This window comes from Salvelinus fontinalis, chromosome 5 (assembly GCF_029448725.1).
Source record: "Salvelinus fontinalis isolate EN_2023a chromosome 5, ASM2944872v1, whole genome shotgun sequence".
Classification (NCBI taxonomy): Eukaryota; Metazoa; Chordata; class Actinopteri; order Salmoniformes; family Salmonidae; genus Salvelinus; species Salvelinus fontinalis.
In genome coordinates this window covers 65,057,992-65,075,155 of record NC_074669.1, presented here as the reverse complement: position 1 = coordinate 65,075,155, position 17,164 = coordinate 65,057,992, and the positions used below count along the sequence as shown (strand labels likewise).

General features: G+C 50.4%; 1 protein-coding gene across 1 annotated transcript in view; it reads left to right on the top strand.

Annotated features, from left to right (window-relative positions):
* The first annotated feature begins 2,143 nt into the window (after positions 1 to 2,143).
* The window catches only part of fbxo10 (F-box protein 10), a 33,064-nt gene continuing 18,043 nt past the window's right edge, over positions 2,144 to 17,164 (top strand). The window contains exons 1-5 of the mRNA XM_055924162.1: positions 2,144 to 2,363; positions 4,971 to 5,224; positions 5,314 to 5,581; positions 8,211 to 8,345; positions 12,269 to 13,078. Of these exons, the coding sequence (XP_055780137.1) occupies positions 4,995 to 5,224; positions 5,314 to 5,581; positions 8,211 to 8,345; positions 12,269 to 13,078 (1,443 nt within the window). The 5' untranslated portion in view covers positions 2,144 to 2,363; positions 4,971 to 4,994. The remainder of the gene's footprint in view (positions 2,364 to 4,970; positions 5,225 to 5,313; positions 5,582 to 8,210; positions 8,346 to 12,268; positions 13,079 to 17,164) is intronic.

Sequence of the window (17,164 nt, the reverse complement as noted above, 5' to 3'; positions counted from 1 at the left end):
AAATCCTGTATCTCTGTGAAAATAGTCATGGCCTCTAAACCTTCCAGCTGCCTACTGGACCCTATTCCAACGAAACTACTGAAAGAGCTACTTCCTGTGCTTAGCCCTCCTATGTTGAATATAATAAATGTCTCTCTATCCACCGCATGTGTACCAAACTCACTAAAAGTGGCAGTAATAAAGCCTCTCTTGAAAAAGCCAAACCTTGACCCAGAGAAAAAATAAAAAAGGAACAAGTTTGGCTTATATCGAATCTTCCATTCCTCTCAAAAATTTTAGAAAAAGCTGTTGCGCAGCAACTCACTGCCTTTCTGAAGACAAATCATGTATACAAAATGCTCCAGTCTGGTTTTAGACCCCATCATAGCACTGAGACTGCATTTGTGAAGGTGGTAAATTACCTTTTAATGGCGTCAGACCGAGGCTCTGCATCTGTCCTCGTGCTCCTAGACCTTAGTGCTGCTTTTGATACCATCGATCACCACATTCTTTTGGAGAGATTGGAAACCCAAATTGGTCTACACGGACAAGTTCTGGCCTGGTTTAGATCTTATCTGTCGGAAAGATATCAGTTTGTCTCTGTGAATGGTTTGTCCTCTGGACCCTGATCTCTCTTTTGACGAACATATCAAGAATATGTCATGGGCAGCTTTTTTCATCTTTGTAACATTGCAAAAATCTGAAACGTCCTGTCCAAAATTGATGCAGAAAAATGTATCCATGCTTTTATCACTTCTAGATTAGTCTACTGCAATGCTCTACTCTCCGGCTACCCGGATAAAACACTAAATAAACTTCAGTTAGTGCTAAATACGGCTGCTAGAATCTTGACTAGAACCAACCAAATTCAATCACATTACTCCAGTGCTAGCCTCTCTACACTGGCTTCCTGTTAATGCTAGGGTTGGTTTCAAGGTTTTACTGCTATCCTACAAAGCATTACATGGGCTTGCTCCTACCTATCTCTCCGATTTGGTCCTGCCGTACATACCTACACATACGCTACGGTCACAAGACGCAGGCCTCCTTACTGTCCCTAGAATTTCTAAGCAAACAGCTGGAGGCAGGGCTTTCTCCTAAAGAGCTCCCTTTTTATTGAATGGTCTGCCTACCCATGTGAGAGATGCAGACTCGGTCTCAACCTTTAAGACTCATCTCTTCAGTAGGTCATATGATTGAGTGTAGTCTGGCCCAGGAGTGTGAAGGTGAACAGAAAGACACTGGAGCGACGAAACGCCCTTGCTGTCTCTGCCTGGCCGGTTCCCCTCTCCACTGGGATTCTCTTTCATGCCGTTCCTAGGAGGGGTGTGTTACGTCAGGCTTTTTTCACTAAAACTCGACTTGAATGGGTTGAGTCACTGATGTGCTCTTCCTGTCTGGTCTTGCGCCCCCCCCCCCCCCCCCCCCCCCCCCCCTTTTTTTATCAAGGGCGCATGACAAACAAAATGGCGAAAATGAGGAAGTAGAAAGGAAAATCTATGCGTTTGAAGGAGCTCACCTGAGGCCGAAATGCTGCACTATTGAGTCGACAAGTGCAGCCACGTCTTAATAAATGGTTTAAACCATTAAAACAGATGTGGGGGGGGGGGGGGGGGGGGTGTTCGTTTCATTTGGAAGTTTTACTTTTCCAATTTAACACTGTAAAACATATTTACCACTACATTTTTAACAAATAAGATAATGGTTAAATTAGCATTATTTAGGGTAGCTAACGGGGGGGGGGGGGGGGGGGGGGGCGCATTGTACATTTTTGCCTCCGTGGATCGATTTATACTTTTCTGACCTGTCCCAAAAGCTTTTGGCAAGCTTGACGCGCGCATTCAGTTAGGCACTTAAGTTATTAAGGCTTACGCACTAATGCCAAATAGCCTAACATAATTAAATGAAAAAACTCAATGTAGCTTATTGGTCGATATAAATTACACAAGAATGAGACAGTTATGGATTTTTAAGGTATTATTTGATCTTTATTCCCGCCCGCTCGCTACCCGCCCGACCGCTCGCCACACACCCGCCCTTCATCCACACAATATTTAATGACCCGCCTTCTCCGCGGTTTGGACTGCGGTTTATGAGTCAACATGCGCATCACTAGTGTGTGTGTTTTGTGTGTGTATCACTTGAGCAAAAACTTATTTCGTCTCTCTTCTTATCCCTTCCATCTCAGTTCTCTCCGTCTCCTCTCTCCCTCCCCTTTTCTCAACTCTCTCTCCCTTCACTACTCTCTCCTCATCCCTCCCCTTCCATCTCAGTTCTCTCCGTCTTCAGTCTCCTCTCTCTCCTCTTCTCTCGCCCACCCTCGCTCCCTCCCGCCCAGTGTAAGGGCGTCCCTGGTTGGTTTCCATGGTTTGCCTTGCCGTAAAGTGAGTGAAAATGTCTGATTCCTGACAGTGTTTCTAATCTTGATCCCGAACCAGGCGTTGTTCCGCTATATCTCATGAAGCATGGCTATTACAGCTATATATCTAGTTAAAAACCACACTGGGATGTGCGGGGCTTCATCCAAGAGACTTTAACACGGGTAAGATGTCAAATATAGCCTAGTCTACAATGTAGTAAATCCTACGTATAACGTTAGTAAGTATTCGGGTTGCTAGCTAACTAGGTACGTCCACTAAACGCAGATGTGTAGCTAAATTGTTGCTATTATTTTTGCGACAAAATATAGCCAGCCGAGAATTCAACGTTTTTATAACGTTACCGATGTTGAAACAAAGTTGCGCCCACGACGATCCAATGTTGTTGCCAGTTGCCACCCCGTCGATGTGTTGCTAGTTGGTACCAATTCCCTTGATGATGATGATGATGATGATGATGACTCAGTCACAGACAGACAGTCATATGTAACATCTTCCTCACACTAGCCGTTAGTTAGATGTTAGCTGGCCTGTTCCACAATGTAATCTGTCCCGATGGCCAGTCATTGCCCCAGGAGAATGAGCAGACAGTCAGCCTATGTCTGTAGAGTTTAAACTAAGTCCAATACAAGACGGTCAACATTCATGATATAGGCAGTGGAAGTCACCATCACAACGAAGTGTAGGTCTGTAGGCCCAGTCTACACTAACCTAGTCTGTCTGTAGGCCCAGTCTACACTAACCTAGTCTGTCTATAGGCCTAGTCTACACTAACCTAGTCTGTCTATAGGCCTAGTCTACACTAACCTAGTCTGTCTATAGGCCTAGTCTACACTAACCTAGTCTGTCTATAGGCCTAGTCTACACTAACCTAGTCTGTCTGTAGGCCTAGTCTACACTAATCTAGTCTGTCTGTCTGTCTGTCTATAGGCCTAGTCTACACTAACCTAGTCTGTCTATAGGCCTAGTCTAAACTAACCTAGTCTGTCTATAGGCCCAGTCTACACTAACCTAGTCTGTCTATAGGCCTAGTCTACACTAACCCAGTCTGTCTGTAGGCCTAGTCTACACTAACCTAGTCTGTCTGTAGGCCCAGTCTACACTAATCTAGTCTGTCTGTCTATAGGCCTAGTCTACACTAACCTAGTCTGTCTATAGGCCCAGTCTACACTAACCTAGTCTGTCTATAGGCCTAGTCTACACTAACCCAGTCTGTCTGTAGGCCTAGTCTACACTAACCTAGTCTGTCTGTAGGCCCAGTCTACACTAATCTAGTCTGTCTGTAGGCCCAGTCTACACTAACCTAGTTTGTCTATAGGCCTAGTCTACACTAACCTAGTCTGTCTGTAGGCCCAGTCTACACTAACCTAGTCTGTCTATAGGCCCAGTCTACACTAACCTAGTCTGTCTATAGGCCTAGTCTACACGAACCCAGTCTGTCTGTAGGACTAGTCTACACTAACCTAGTTTGTCTATAGGCCTAGTCTACACTAACCTAGTCTGTCTGTAGGCCTAGTCTACACGAACCCAGTCTGTCTGTAGGACTAGTCTACACTAACCTAGTCTGTCTATAGGCCTAGTCTAAACTAACCTAGTCTGTCTATAGGCCTAGTCTAAACTAACCTAGTCTGTCTATAGGCCTAGTCTACACTAACCTAGTCTGTCTGTAGGCCTAGTCTACACTAACCTAGTCTGTCTGTAGGCCTAGTCTACACTAACCTAGTCTGTCTGTCTGTCTGTCTGTCTATAGGCCTAGTCTACACTAACCTAGTCTGTCTATAGGCCTAGTCTACACTAACCTAGTCTGTCTGTCTGTCTGTCTGTCTATAGGCCTAGTCTACACTAACCTAGTCTGTCTATAGGCCTAGTCTACACTAATCTAGTCTGTCTATAGGCCTAGTCTACACTAACCTAGTCTGTCTATAGGCCTAGTCTACACTAACCTAGTCTGTCTGTCTATAGGCCTAGTCTACACTAACCTAGTCTGTCTATAGGCCTAGTCTACACTAACCCAGTCTGTCTGTAGGCCTAGTCTAAACCAACTCAGTCTGTCTGTCTGTCTGTCTGTCTATAGGCCTAGTCTAAACTAACCCAGTCTGTCTGTCTGTCTGTCTGTCTGTCTGTAGGCCTAGTCTAAACTAACCCAGTCTGTCTGTCTGTCTGTCTGTCTGTCTGTCTGTCTGTCTGTCTGTCTGCCTGCCTGCCTGTCTGTCTATAGGCCTAGTCTAAACCAACCCAGTCTGTCTGTCTGTCTATAGGCCTAGTCTACACTAACCCCGTCTGTCTGTCTGTCTGTCTGTCTGTCTGTCTGTCTGTCTATAGGCCTAGTCTATACTAACCCAGTCTGTCTGTCTGTCTATAGGCCTAGTCTACACTAACCCAGTCTGTCTATAGGCTTAGTCTACACTAACCTAGTCTGTCTGTAGGCCTAGTCTACACTAATCTAGTCTGTCTGTCTGTCTATAGGCCTAGTCTAAACTAACCTAGTCTGTCTATAGGCCTAGTCTAAACTAACCCAGTCTGTCTATAGGCCTAGTCTAAACCAACCCAGTCTGTCTATAGGCCTAGTCTAAACCAACCCAGTCTCTCTGTCTGTGTGTCTCCTGTCCCCAGGTGCCCACCCTCCCTATCAGATCCATGTCACTGGGCAGCAGGGGAAGCAGCAGCAGCAGCGGCGGTGGTAGAGGTGCCCACCTCCCGGTGGAGGTATGGCGTGTGGTCCTGGCCTACCTCCCCCTCCCAGAGCTGGGCCGCTGCAGCCTGGTGTGCAGGGCTTGGAGAGAGCTGATCCTCTCCCTGGATAACACCCGTTGGAGACAGCTTTGCCTGGGCCTGCCCGAGTGTCCCCGACACCCCAGCTGGCCCAGGTACTCGTAGTGGAGATGGTGGGTTCTCTGACGTACAAAGGTCCTTCGTTCACATTCCTCTAACCCCGTGTGTCTGTCTGTCTCCGTAGCCGGCCTCACTTGGAGCCCTCATCCTGGAGAGAAGCCCTGAGGCAGCATGCCATCGCCAGTCGTACCTGGTCCCGTCACGCCCACCCTGAGCTCCAGCCCTCCGCCTGCCTCCACCTGTTCCGTCGGAGGAAGGAGAGGAGGGTGTGGCAGGTGGGGTCGGGGCTGGAGCTGGAGACGCTGAGGGGGGCGTTGGGTGTAGCCGGGTCGTACGACCGGGTGGTGCTGCACCCCGGGGTCTACGAGGAGCAGGCAGAGTTGGTACTGAAGGTGACTTAACTGATTGGCTGCTGTTGTCTTGATGACACAATGTCTAGTTAAAGGGGACTTACTGATTGGCTGCTGTTGTCTTGATGACACAATGTCTAGTTAAAGGGGACTTACTGATTGGCTGCTGTTGTCTTGATGACACAATGTCTAGTTAAAGGGGACTTACTGATTGGCTGCGGTTGTCTTGATGACGCAATGTCTAATTAAAGGGGACTTACTGATTGGCTGCTGTTGTCTTGATGACACAATGTCTAATTAAAGGGGACTTACTGATTGGCTGCTGTTGTCTTGATGACACAATGTCTAGTTAAAGGGGACTTACTGATTGGCTGCTGTTGTCTTGATGACACAATGTCTAGTTAAAGGTGACTTACTGATTGGCTGCTGTTGTCTTGATGACACAATGTCTAGTTAAAGGGGACTTACTGATTGGCTGCTGTTATCTTGTTGACACAATGTCTAGTTAAAGGGCCTGTCTGGGATTCATACATCCATTTCTGTACTTTTAAATTCATTATATATTATTTATTTTTAATTTAATTTAACCTTTATTTAATTAGGCAAGTCAGTTAAGAACAAATTCTTTTATTTTTAATTTTTTAATTTTTAAAATAAATGTATCCCCTTTTCTCCCCAATTTTCGTGGTATCCAATCGCTAGTAATTACTATCTTGTCACATCGCTACAACTCCCGTACGGGCTCGGGAGAGACGAAGGTCGAAAGCCACGCGTCCTCCGAAACACAACCCAACCAAGCCGCACTGCTTCTTAACACAGCGCCTCCAACCCGGAAGCCAGCCGCACCAATGTGTCGGAGGAAACACCGTGCACCTGGCCCCCTTGGTTAGCGCGCACTGCGCCCGGCCCGCCACAGGAGTCGCTGGAGCGCGATGAGACAAGGGTATCCCTACCGGCCAAACCCTCCCCAACCCGGACGACGCTAGGCCAATTGTGCGTCGCCCCACGGACCTCCCGGTCGCGGCCGGCTGCGACAGAGCCTGGGTGCGAACCCAGAGACTCTGGTGGCGCAGCTTAGCACTGCGATGCAGTGCCCTAGACCACTGCGCCACCCGGGAGGCCTACAAATTCTTAATTTAGATTGACGGCCTACCCCGGCCAAACCCTCCATTAACCCGGATGACGCTGGGCCAATTGTGCGCCGCCCTATGGGACTCCCGATCACGGTCGGTTGTGATACAGCCTGGAATCGAACCAGATGAGATGCAGTGCCGTCAATCGCTGCGCCACTCGGGAGCCTTATTATTGTTTGAACTGCAGATAGTTTCCAGCTCCAGATTAATTTAAAGGAACAATCTGTTAATATCTGTTAATATCTGTTAATATCTGTTAATATCTGTTAATATCTGTAAGTATCTGTTAATATCTGTTAATATCTGTTAATATCTGTTAGTATCTGTAAGTATCTGTAAGTATCTGTAAGTATCTGTAAGTATCTGTTAGTATCTGTAAGTATCTGTTAATATCTGTTAATATCTGTTAATATCTGTTAGTATCTGTTAATATCTGTTAGTATCTGTTAATATCTGTTAGTATCTGTTAATATCTGTTAATATCTGTTAATATCTGTAAGTATCTGTTAATATCTGTTAATATCTGTTAGTATCTGTTAGTATCTGTTAATATCTGTTAATATCTGTTAGTATCTGTAAGTATCTGTAAGTATCTGTTAATATCTGTAAGTATCTGTAAGTATCTGTTAGTATCTGTTAGTATCTGTTAGCATCTGTTAGCATCTGTTAGTATCTGTTAGTATCTGTTAGTATCTGTTAGTATCTGTTAATATCTGTTAGTATCTGTTAGTATCTGTTAATATCTGTTAATATGTTAGTGTCTGTTAATATCTGTTATTATCTGTTAGTGTCTGTTAGTATCTGTTAATATCTGTCAATATGTTAGTATCTGTTAATATCTGTTAATATGTTAGTATCTGTTAGTATCTGTTAATATATTAGTATCTGTTAATATGTTAGTATCTGTTAATATGTTAGTATCTGTTCATATATGTTAGTATCTGTTAATATCTGTTAATATATTAGTATCTGTCAATATGTTAGTATCTGTTAGTATCTGTTAATGTTAGTATCTGTCAATATGTTAGTATCTGTCAATATGTTAGTATCTGTCAATATGTTAGTATCTGTTAATATGTTAGTATCTGTTAATATATTAGTATCTGTTAGTATCTGTCAATATGTTATTATCTGTTAATATGTTAGTATCTGTTAATATTTTAGTATCTGTTAATGTTAGTGTCTGTTAATATGTTAGTATGTGTTAATATGTTAGTATCTGTTAATATGTTAGTATCTGTCAATATGTTAGTATCTGTCAATATGTTAGTATCTGTCAATATGTTAGTATCTGTTAATGTTAGTATCTGTTAGTATGTGTTAATATGTTAGTATCTGTTAATATGTTAGTATCTGTTAATGTTAGTATCTGTTAATGTTAGTATCTGTTAATGTTAGTATCTGTCAATATGTTAGTATCTGTTAATGTCTGGTGATATCTGTTAATGTCTGTTAATATGTTAGTATCTTTTAGTATCAAGTATTGTAATAAGATCTGCAATTTGATAAATGAAAATATTGCCCTTTGACCCTGCCAGGTGCCTGTGGAGGTGGTGGGACTAGGGCGGCTGGGGGACGTGGCTCTCCTGGTCAGTATGGAGCAGCAGTGTCCCACAGCCAGGCTCTCCAACCTGGTCTTCATGCCTGCATGGTTCTCCACCGTCGTATACAAGGTACATCCAATCAGAGCACATTTTATAAAACACTTTTTTACAACAGTACATGTGACAGTGCTTTACAGACTGGCTGGCTGACTGGCTGGGGTGTTGGACTGGCTGGCTGGGGTGTCTGAATGGGGTGTCTGGCTGACTGGCTGGGGTGTCTGGCTGTCTGACTGGGGTGTCTGGCTGTCTGACTGGGGTGTCTGGCTGACTGGCTGGGGTGTCTGGCTGACTGACTGGGGTGTCTGGCTGTCTGACTGGGGTGTCTGGCTGACTGGCTGGGGTGTCTGGCTGACTGACTGGCTGACTGGCTGGGGTGTCTGGCTGACTGACTGGCTGACTGGCTGACTGGCTGGGGTGTCTGGCTGTCTGACTGGGGTGTCTGACTGGGGTGTCTGGCTGACTGGCTGGGGTGTCTGGCTGACTGGCTGGGGTGTCTGGCTGTCTGACTGGGGTGTCTGGCTGACTGGGGTGTCTGGCTGACTGGCTGGGGTGTCTGGCTGACTGACTGGCTGACTGGCTGGGGTGTCTGGCTGTCTGACTGGGGTGTCTGACTGGGGTGTCTGGCTGACTGGCTGGGGTGTCTGGCTGACTGGCTGGGGTGTCTGGCTGTCTGACTGGGGTGTCTGTCTGACTGGGGTGTCTGGCTGACTGGGGTGTCTGACTGGGGTGTCTGGCTGACTGACTGGGGTGTCTGGCTGTCTGACTGGCTGACTGGCTGTCTGACTGGGGTGTCTGGCTGACTGGCTGTCTGACTGGGGTGTCTGGCTGACTGGCTGGGGTGTCTGGCTGACTGGCTAGGGTGTCTGGCTGTCTGACTGGGGTGTCTGGCTGACTGGGGTGTCTGGCTGACTGACTGGCTGACTGGCTGGGGTGTCTGGCTGTCTGACTGGGGTGTCTGACTGGGGTGTCTGGCTGACTGGCTGGGGTGTCTGGCTGACTGGCTGGGGTGTCTGGCTGTCTGACTGGGGTGTCTGGCTGACTGGGGTGTCTGACTGGGGTGTCTGACTGGGGTGTCTGACTGGGGTGTCTGGCTGACTGACTGGGGTGTCTGGCTGTCTGACTGTCTGACTGGCTGTCTGACTGGGGTGTCTGGCTGGGGTGTCTGACTGGGGTGTCTGGCTGACTGGCTGGGGTGTCTGGCTGTCTGACTGGCTGACTGGCTGTCTGACTGGGGTGTCTGGCTGACTGGCTGTCTGACTGGGGTGTCTGGCTGACTGGCTGGGGTGTCTGGCTGTCTGACTGGGGTGTCTGACTGGGGTGTCTGGCTGGGGTGTCTGGCTGGGGTGTCTGGCTGGGGTGTCTGACTGGGGTGTCTGGCTGGGGTGTCTGGCTGACTGACTGGGGTGTCTGGCTGTCTGACTGGGGTGTCTGGCTGACTGGCTGGGGTGTCTGGCTGACTGACTGGGGTGTCTGGCTGTCTGACTGGGGTGTCTGGCTGACTGGGGTGTCTGGCTGACTGGCTGGGGTGTCTGGCTGACTGACTGGGGTGTCTGGCTGACTGACTGGGGTGTCTGGCTGTCTGACTGGGGTGTCTGGCTGGGGTGTCTGGCTGACTGGCTGGGGTGTCTGGCTGGGGTGTCTGGCTGTCTGACTGGGGTGTCTGGCTGTCTGACTGGGGTGTCTGACTGGGGTGTCTGGCTGGGGTGTCTGGCTGGCTGACTGGGGTGTCTGGCTGGCTGACTGGGGTGTCTGGCTGACTGGGGTGTCTGGCTGACTGGCTGGGGTGTCTGGCTGACTGGCTGGGGTGTCTGGCTGACTGGCTGGGGTGTCTGGCTGACCGGCTGGGGTGTCTGGCTGACCGGCTGGGGTGTCTGGCTGGGGTGTCTGGCTGGGGTGTCTGGCTGGGGTGTCTGGCTGGGGTGTCTGGCTGACTGGCTGGGGTGTCTGGCTGGGGTGTCTGGCTGGGGTGTCTGGCTGACTGGCTGGGGTGTCTGGCTGACTGGCTGGGGTGTCTGGCTGTCTGGCTGGGGTGTCTGGCTGACCGGCTGGGGTGTCTGGCTGGGGTGTCTGGCTGGGGTGTCTGGCTGACCGGCTGGGGTGTCTGGCTGGGGTGTCTGGCTGGGGTGTCTGACTGGGGTGTCTGGCTGGGGTGTCTGACTGGGGTGTCTGGCTGACTGGCTGGGGTGTCTGGCTGTCTGACTGGGGTGTCTGGCTGACTGGCTGGGGTGTCTGGCTGGGGTGTCTGGCTGTCTGGCTGGGGTGTCTGGCTGGGGTGTCTGGCTGTCTGGCTGGGGTGTCTGGCTGTCTGACTGGGGTGTCTGGCTGACTGGCTGGGGTGTCTGGCTGTCTGACTGGGGTGTCTGGCTGACCGGCTGGGGTGTCTGGCTGACTGGCTGGGGTGTCTGGCTGTCTGACTGGGGTGTCTGGCTGTCTGACTGGGGTGTCTGGCTGACTGGCTGGGGTGTCTGGCTGACCGGCTGGGGTGTCTGGCTGACCGGCTGGGGTGTCTGGCTGACCGGCTGGGGTGTCTGGCTGGGGTGTCTGGCTGGGGTGTCTGGCTGACTGGCTGGGGTGTCTGGCTGGGGTGTCTGGCTGACTGGCTGGGGTGTCTGGCTGTCTGGCTGGGGTGTCTGGCTGACCGGCTGGGGTGTCTGGCTGGGGTGTCTGGCTGGGGTGTCTGGCTGACCGGCTGGGGTGTCTGGCTGGGGTGTCTGGCTGGGGTGTCTGGCTGACCGGCTGGGGTGTCTGGCTGGGGTGTCTGGCTGGGGTGTCTGGCTGGGGTGTCTGACTGGGGTGTCTGGCTGACCGGCTGGGGTGTCTGGCTGACTGGCTGGGGTGTCTGGCTGACTGGCTGGGGTGTCTGGCTGACTGACTGGGGTGTCTGGCTGTCTGACTGGGGTGTCTGGCTGACTGGCTGGGGTGTCTGGCTGACTGACTGGCTGACTGGCTGGGGTGTCTGGCTGACTGACTGGCTGACTGGCTGACTGGCTGGGGTGTCTGGCTGTCTGACTGGGGTGTCTGACTGGGGTGTCTGGCTGACTGGCTGGGGTGTCTGGCTGACCGGCTGGGGTGTCTGGCTGGGGTGTCTGGCTGGGGTGTCTGGCTGACTGGCTGGGGTGTCTGGCTGGGGTGTCTGGCTGACTGGCTGGGGTGTCTGGCTGTCTGGCTGGGGTGTCTGGCTGACCGGCTGGGGTGTCTGGCTGGGGTGTCTGGCTGGGGTGTCTGGCTGACCGGCTGGGGTGTCTGGCTGGGGTGTCTGGCTGACCGGCTGGGGTGTCTGGCTGGGGTGTCTGGCTGGGGTGTCTGGCTGGGGTGTCTGACTGGGGTGTCTGGCTGACCGGCTGGGGTGTCTGGCTGACTGGCTGGGGTGTCTGGCTGTCTGACTGGGGTGTCTGGCTGACTGGCTGGGGTGTCTGGCTGACTGGCTGGGGTGTCTGGCTGGGGTGTCTGGCTGTCTGGCTGGGGTGTCTGGCTGGGGTGTCTGGCTGTCTGGCTGGGGTGTCTGGCTGTCTGACTGGGGTGTCTGGCTGACTGGCTGGGGTGTCTGGCTGTCTGACTGGGGTGTCTGGCTGACCGGCTGGGGTGTCTGGCTGACTGGCTGGGGTGTCTGACTGGGGTGTCTGGCTGTCTGACTGGGGTGTCTGGCTGTCTGACTGGGGTGTCTGGCTGACTGGCTGGGGTGTCTGGCTGTCTGACTGGGGTGTCTGGCTGACCGGCTGGGGTGTCTGGCTGACCGGCTGGGTGTCTGGCTGGCTGACTGGCTGTCTCTGTCTGGGCTGTCAGTCAGTCAGGCTGTAAGCAGTGGCCATCTGTTAATACTCTCTGTATCATTCTCTCTTCCCCCTCCTGCCCTCTACAACCTCCTCCCCTCTCCCTCCTGCCCCCTCCTCCCCTCTCCCTCCTGCCCCCTCCTCCCCTCTCCCTCCTGCCCCCTCCTCCCCTCTCCCTCCTCCTGCCCCCTCCTCCCCTCTCCCTCCTCCCCCCTCCACCAGACGTCGTCAGGTCATGTCCAGTTGGACAACTGTAATTTCGAGGGAGCTCAGCTGCAGATCCGAGGCCCAGGAACCTGCCACGCCCGCTTCTGCTCATTCTCACAGGGAAGCTCCACCCACTTCCTGGGCGTGACCCTCAGCCTGTTGGATAGCTGTGATTTCTCAGGAAGTGATTCGGCTTCCGTGACGGTTGAGGGCGCTCCAGTGACGGAGCGGAACTGGGCCTGTAAACACCTGGCCGCTCTGGCTCGAATCACCACATCCTGGACCTCGCCTGGGAGTGGTAGCCCAGCTGGAGACACCTTGGGCGGGCATTCAGGAGCCACACAGCCCCCTGTGGCTACCATCACCCTGGAGGACTGGAGCAAAGGACAAACGGGGAGGAGAGGAGGAGGAGGAGGAGGAGAGGAAGGAGTGTGTCAGGATACGGTGATTGAGGACGGCTGGAGCGACAGCGCTCCTAGTGAGGAGGAAGAGGAGGAGGAAAAAGGAGAGGAAGGTTCAGGACAAGGCAACAACATTCTAAACTACAGACTGGCCCACAGTCACCACGGCCTCTCTCATCTCCTCAGACCCAACCAGGACGACTCCCCCTCGCTGACCCCTGAAGTCCGAACCCTGACCGAGGAGCTCCAACGCGACCCCGGAGCCCAGGCGCTGGTCGAGACAGTGCAGGGGTGCGTGCTGAGGCGCTGCCTGTTTCGGGACGGCAAGGGCGGTGTGCACGTATGTAACCACGGAAACGCCAGGTTGGAAGGAAACGTGTTCCGGGGGCTGACCTATGCGGTGCGCTGCATCCAGAGCGCCACGGTAACCAGATAGGGCTGCCGATCTTATATGATTGGTTGGTTTGTTGATGTATATATACTCCCTTAATTGAATGTGTTTTAGATAGTAATGTACACTACCGGTCAAAAGTTTTACAACACCTACTCATTCAAGGGTTATTTGTACATTTTTTTTACTATTTTCTACATTGTAGAATAATAATGAAGACATCAAAACTATGAAATAACACATATGGAATCATGTAGTAACCAAAAAACAAATCAGAATACTATTTGAGATTCTTCAAATAGCCACCCTTTGCCTTGATGACAGCTTTGCACACTCTTGGCATTCTCTCAACCAGCTTCATGAGGTAGTCACCTGGAATGCATTTCAATTAACAGGTGTGCATTCTTAAAAGTTAATTTGTGGAATTTCTTTCCTTCTTAATGCGTTTGAGCCGATCAGTTGTGTTGTGACAAGGTAGGGGGATACACAGAAGATAGCCTATCTGGTAAAATACCAAGTCCATATTATGGCAAGAACATCTCAAATAAGCAAAGAGAAATGACAGTCCATCATTAATTTAAGACATGAAGGTCAGTCAATACGGAAAATTTCAAGAACTTTTCAAGTTTCTTCAAGTTCAGTCGCAAAAACCATCAAGTGCTATGATGAAACTGGCTCTCATGAGGACCGCTACAGGAAAGGAAGACCCAGAGTTACCTCTGCTGCAGAGGATAAGTTTATTAGAGTTACCAGCCTCAGATTGCAGTCCAAATAAATGCTTCACAGAGTTCAAGTAACAGACACATCTCAACATCAACTGTTCAGAGGAGACTGCATGAATCAGGCCTTCATGGTCGAATTACTGTAAAGAAACCACTACTAAAGGACAGCAATAAGAAGAAGAGACTTGCTTGGGCCAAGAAACACGAGCAATGGACATTAGACCGGTGGAAATCTGTCTTTTGGTCTGCAGTCCTAATTGGAGATTTGTCTTTGTGAGATGCGGTGCGGGTGAACGGATGATCTCCGCATGTGTGGTTCCCACCGTGAAGCATGGAGGAGGAGGTGTGATGGTGTTGGGATGCTTTGCTGGTGACACTGTCAGTGATTTATTTAGAATTCAAGGCACTTAACCAGCATGGCTACCACAGCATTCTGCAGTGATACGCCATCCCATCTGGTTTGGGCTTAGTGGGACTATCATTTCTTTTTCAACAGGACAATGACCCAATACACCTCAAGGCTGTGTAAGGGCTATTTGATTGCTGCACAATCACCCGACCTCAACCAAATTGAGATAGTTTGTGATGAGTCGGACCGCAGAGTGAAGGAAAAGCAGCCAACAAGTGCTCAGCATATGTGGGAACTCCTTCAAGACGGCTGAAAAAGCATTCCAGGTGAAGCTGGTTGAGAAAACGGCAAGAGTGTGCAAAGCTGTCATCAAGGCAAAGGGTGACTACTTTGAAGAATCTCAAATATAAAATATAATTTGATTTGTTTAACACTTTTTTTGGTTACTACATGATTCCATATGTGTTATTTCATAGTTTTGATGTCTTCACTATTATTCTACAATGTAGAAAATAGTAAAAAATAAATAAATAACCCTTGAATGAGTAGATGTTCCAAAACTTTTGACTTTTGACCGGTAGTGTAGATCAAATATGATTGTGTGTATCTCATTGGTTTGTGTATTGTGTGTGTGTGTGTGTGTGTGTTCCAGATTGTGATGCTCCGTAACGAGGTGTGTGTGTGTGTGTTCCAGATTGTGATGCTCCGTAACGAGGTGTGTGTGTGTTCCAGATTGTGATGCTCCGTAATGAGGTGTGTGTGTGTTCCAGATTGTGATGCTCCGTAACGAGGTGTGTGTGTGTTCCAGATTGTGATGCTCCGTAACGAGGTGTGTGTGTGTTCCAGATTGTGATGCTCCGTAACGAGGTGTGTGTGTGTGTTCCAGATTGTGATGCTCCGTAACGAGGTGTGTGTGTGTGTGTTCCAGATTGTGATGCTCCGTAACGAGGTGTGTGTGTGTTCCAGATTGTGATGCTCCGTAACGAGGTGTGTGTGTGTGTGTTCCAGATTGTGATGCTCCGTAACGAGGTGTGTGAGTGTGTGTTCCAGATTGTGATGCTCCGTAACGAGGTGTGTGAGTGTGTGTTCCAGATTGTGATGCTCCGTAACGAGGTGTGTGTGTGTGTGTGTTCCAGATTGTGATGCTCCGTAACGAGGTGTGTGTGTGTTCCAGATTGTGATGCTCCGTAATGAGGTGTGTGTGTGTTCCAGATTGTGATGCTCCGTAACGAGGTGTGTGTGTGTTCCAGATTGTGATGCTCCGTAACGAGGTGTGTGAGTGTTCCAGATTGTGATGCTCCGTAACGAGGTGTGTGTGTGTGTTCCAGATTGTGATGCTCCGTAACGAGGTGTGTGTGTGTGTGTTCCAGATTGTGATGCTCCGTAACGAGGTGTGTGTGTGTTCCAGATTGTGATGCTCCGTAACGAGGTGTGTGTGTGTGTGTTCCAGATTGTGATGCTCCGTAACGAGGTGTGTGAGTGTGTGTTCCAGATTGTGATGCTCCGTAACGAGGTGTGTGAGTGTGTGTTCCAGATTGTGATGCTCCGTAACGAGGTGTGTGAGTGTGTGTTCCAGATTGTGATGCTCCGTAACGAGGTGTGTGTTCCAGATTGTGATGCTCCGTAACGAGGTGTGTGTGTGTCCCAGATTGTGATGCTCCGTAACGAGGTGTGTGTTCCAGATTGTGATGCTCCGTAACGAGGTGTGTGTGTGTGTTCCAGATTGTGATGCTCCGTAACGAGGTGTGTGTTCCAGATTGTGATGCTCCGTAACGAGGTGTGTGAGTGTTCCAGATTGTGATGCTCCGTAACGAGGTGTGTGTGTGTGTGTTCCAGATTGTGATGCTCCGTAACGAGGTGTGTGTGTGTTCCAGATTGTGATGCTCCGTAACGAGGTGTGTGTGTGTTCCAGATTGTGATGCTCCGTAACGAGGTGTGTGTGTGTTCCAGATTGTGATGCTCCGTAACGAGGTGTGTGTGTGTTCCAGATTGTGATGCTCCGTAACGAGGTGTGTGTGTGTGTTCCAGATTGTGATGCTCCGTAACGAGGTGTGTGTTCCAGATTGTGATGCTCCGTAACGAGGTGTGTGTGTGTTCCAGATTGTGATGCTCCGTAACGAGGTGTGTGTGTGTGTCCCAGATTGTGATGCTCCGTAACGAGGTGTGTGAGTGTCGTGCGTCGGGCGTGTTCCTCCGTAACGAGGTGTGTGAGTGTCGTGCGTCGGGCGTGTTCCTCCGTAACGAGGTGTGTGTGTGTTCCAGATTGTGATGCTCCGTAACGAGGTGTGTGTGTGTTCCAGATTGTGATGCTCCGTAACGAGGTGTGTGAGTGTCGTGCGTCGGGCGTGTTCCTCCGTAACGAGGTGTGTGTTCCAGATTGTGATGCTCCGTAACGAGGTGTGTGAGTGTCGTGCGTCGGGCGTGTTCCTCCGTAACGAGGTGTGTGTTCCAGATTGTGATGCTCCGTAACGAGGTGTGTGAGTGTCGTGCGTCGGGCGTGTTCCTCCGTAACGAGGTGTGTGTGTTCCAGATTGTGATGCTCCGTAACGAGGTGTGTGAGTGTCGTGCGTCGGGCGTGTTCCTCCGTAACGAGGTGTGTGTGTGTTCCAGATTGTGATGCTCCGTAACGAGGTGTGTGAGTGTCGTGCGTCGGGCGTGTTCCTCCGTAACGAGGTGTGTGTGTGTTCCAGATTGTGATGCTCCGTAACGAGGTGTGTGAGTGTCGTGCGTCGGGCGTGTTCCTCCGTAACGAGGTGTGTGTGTGTTCCAGATTGTGATGCTCCGTAACGAGGTGTGTGAGTGTCGTGCGTCGGGCGTGTTCCTCCGTAACGAGGTGTGTGTGTGTTCCAGATTGTGATGCTCCGTAACGAGGTGTGTGAGTGTCGTGCGTCGGGCGTGTTCCTCCGTAACGAGGTGTGTGTGTGTTCCAGATTGTGATGCTCCGTAACGAGGTGTGTGAGTGTCGTGCGTGTTCCTCCGTAACGAGGTGTGTGTGTGTTCCAGATTGTGATGCTCCGTAACGAGGTGTGTGAGTGTCGTGCGTCGGGC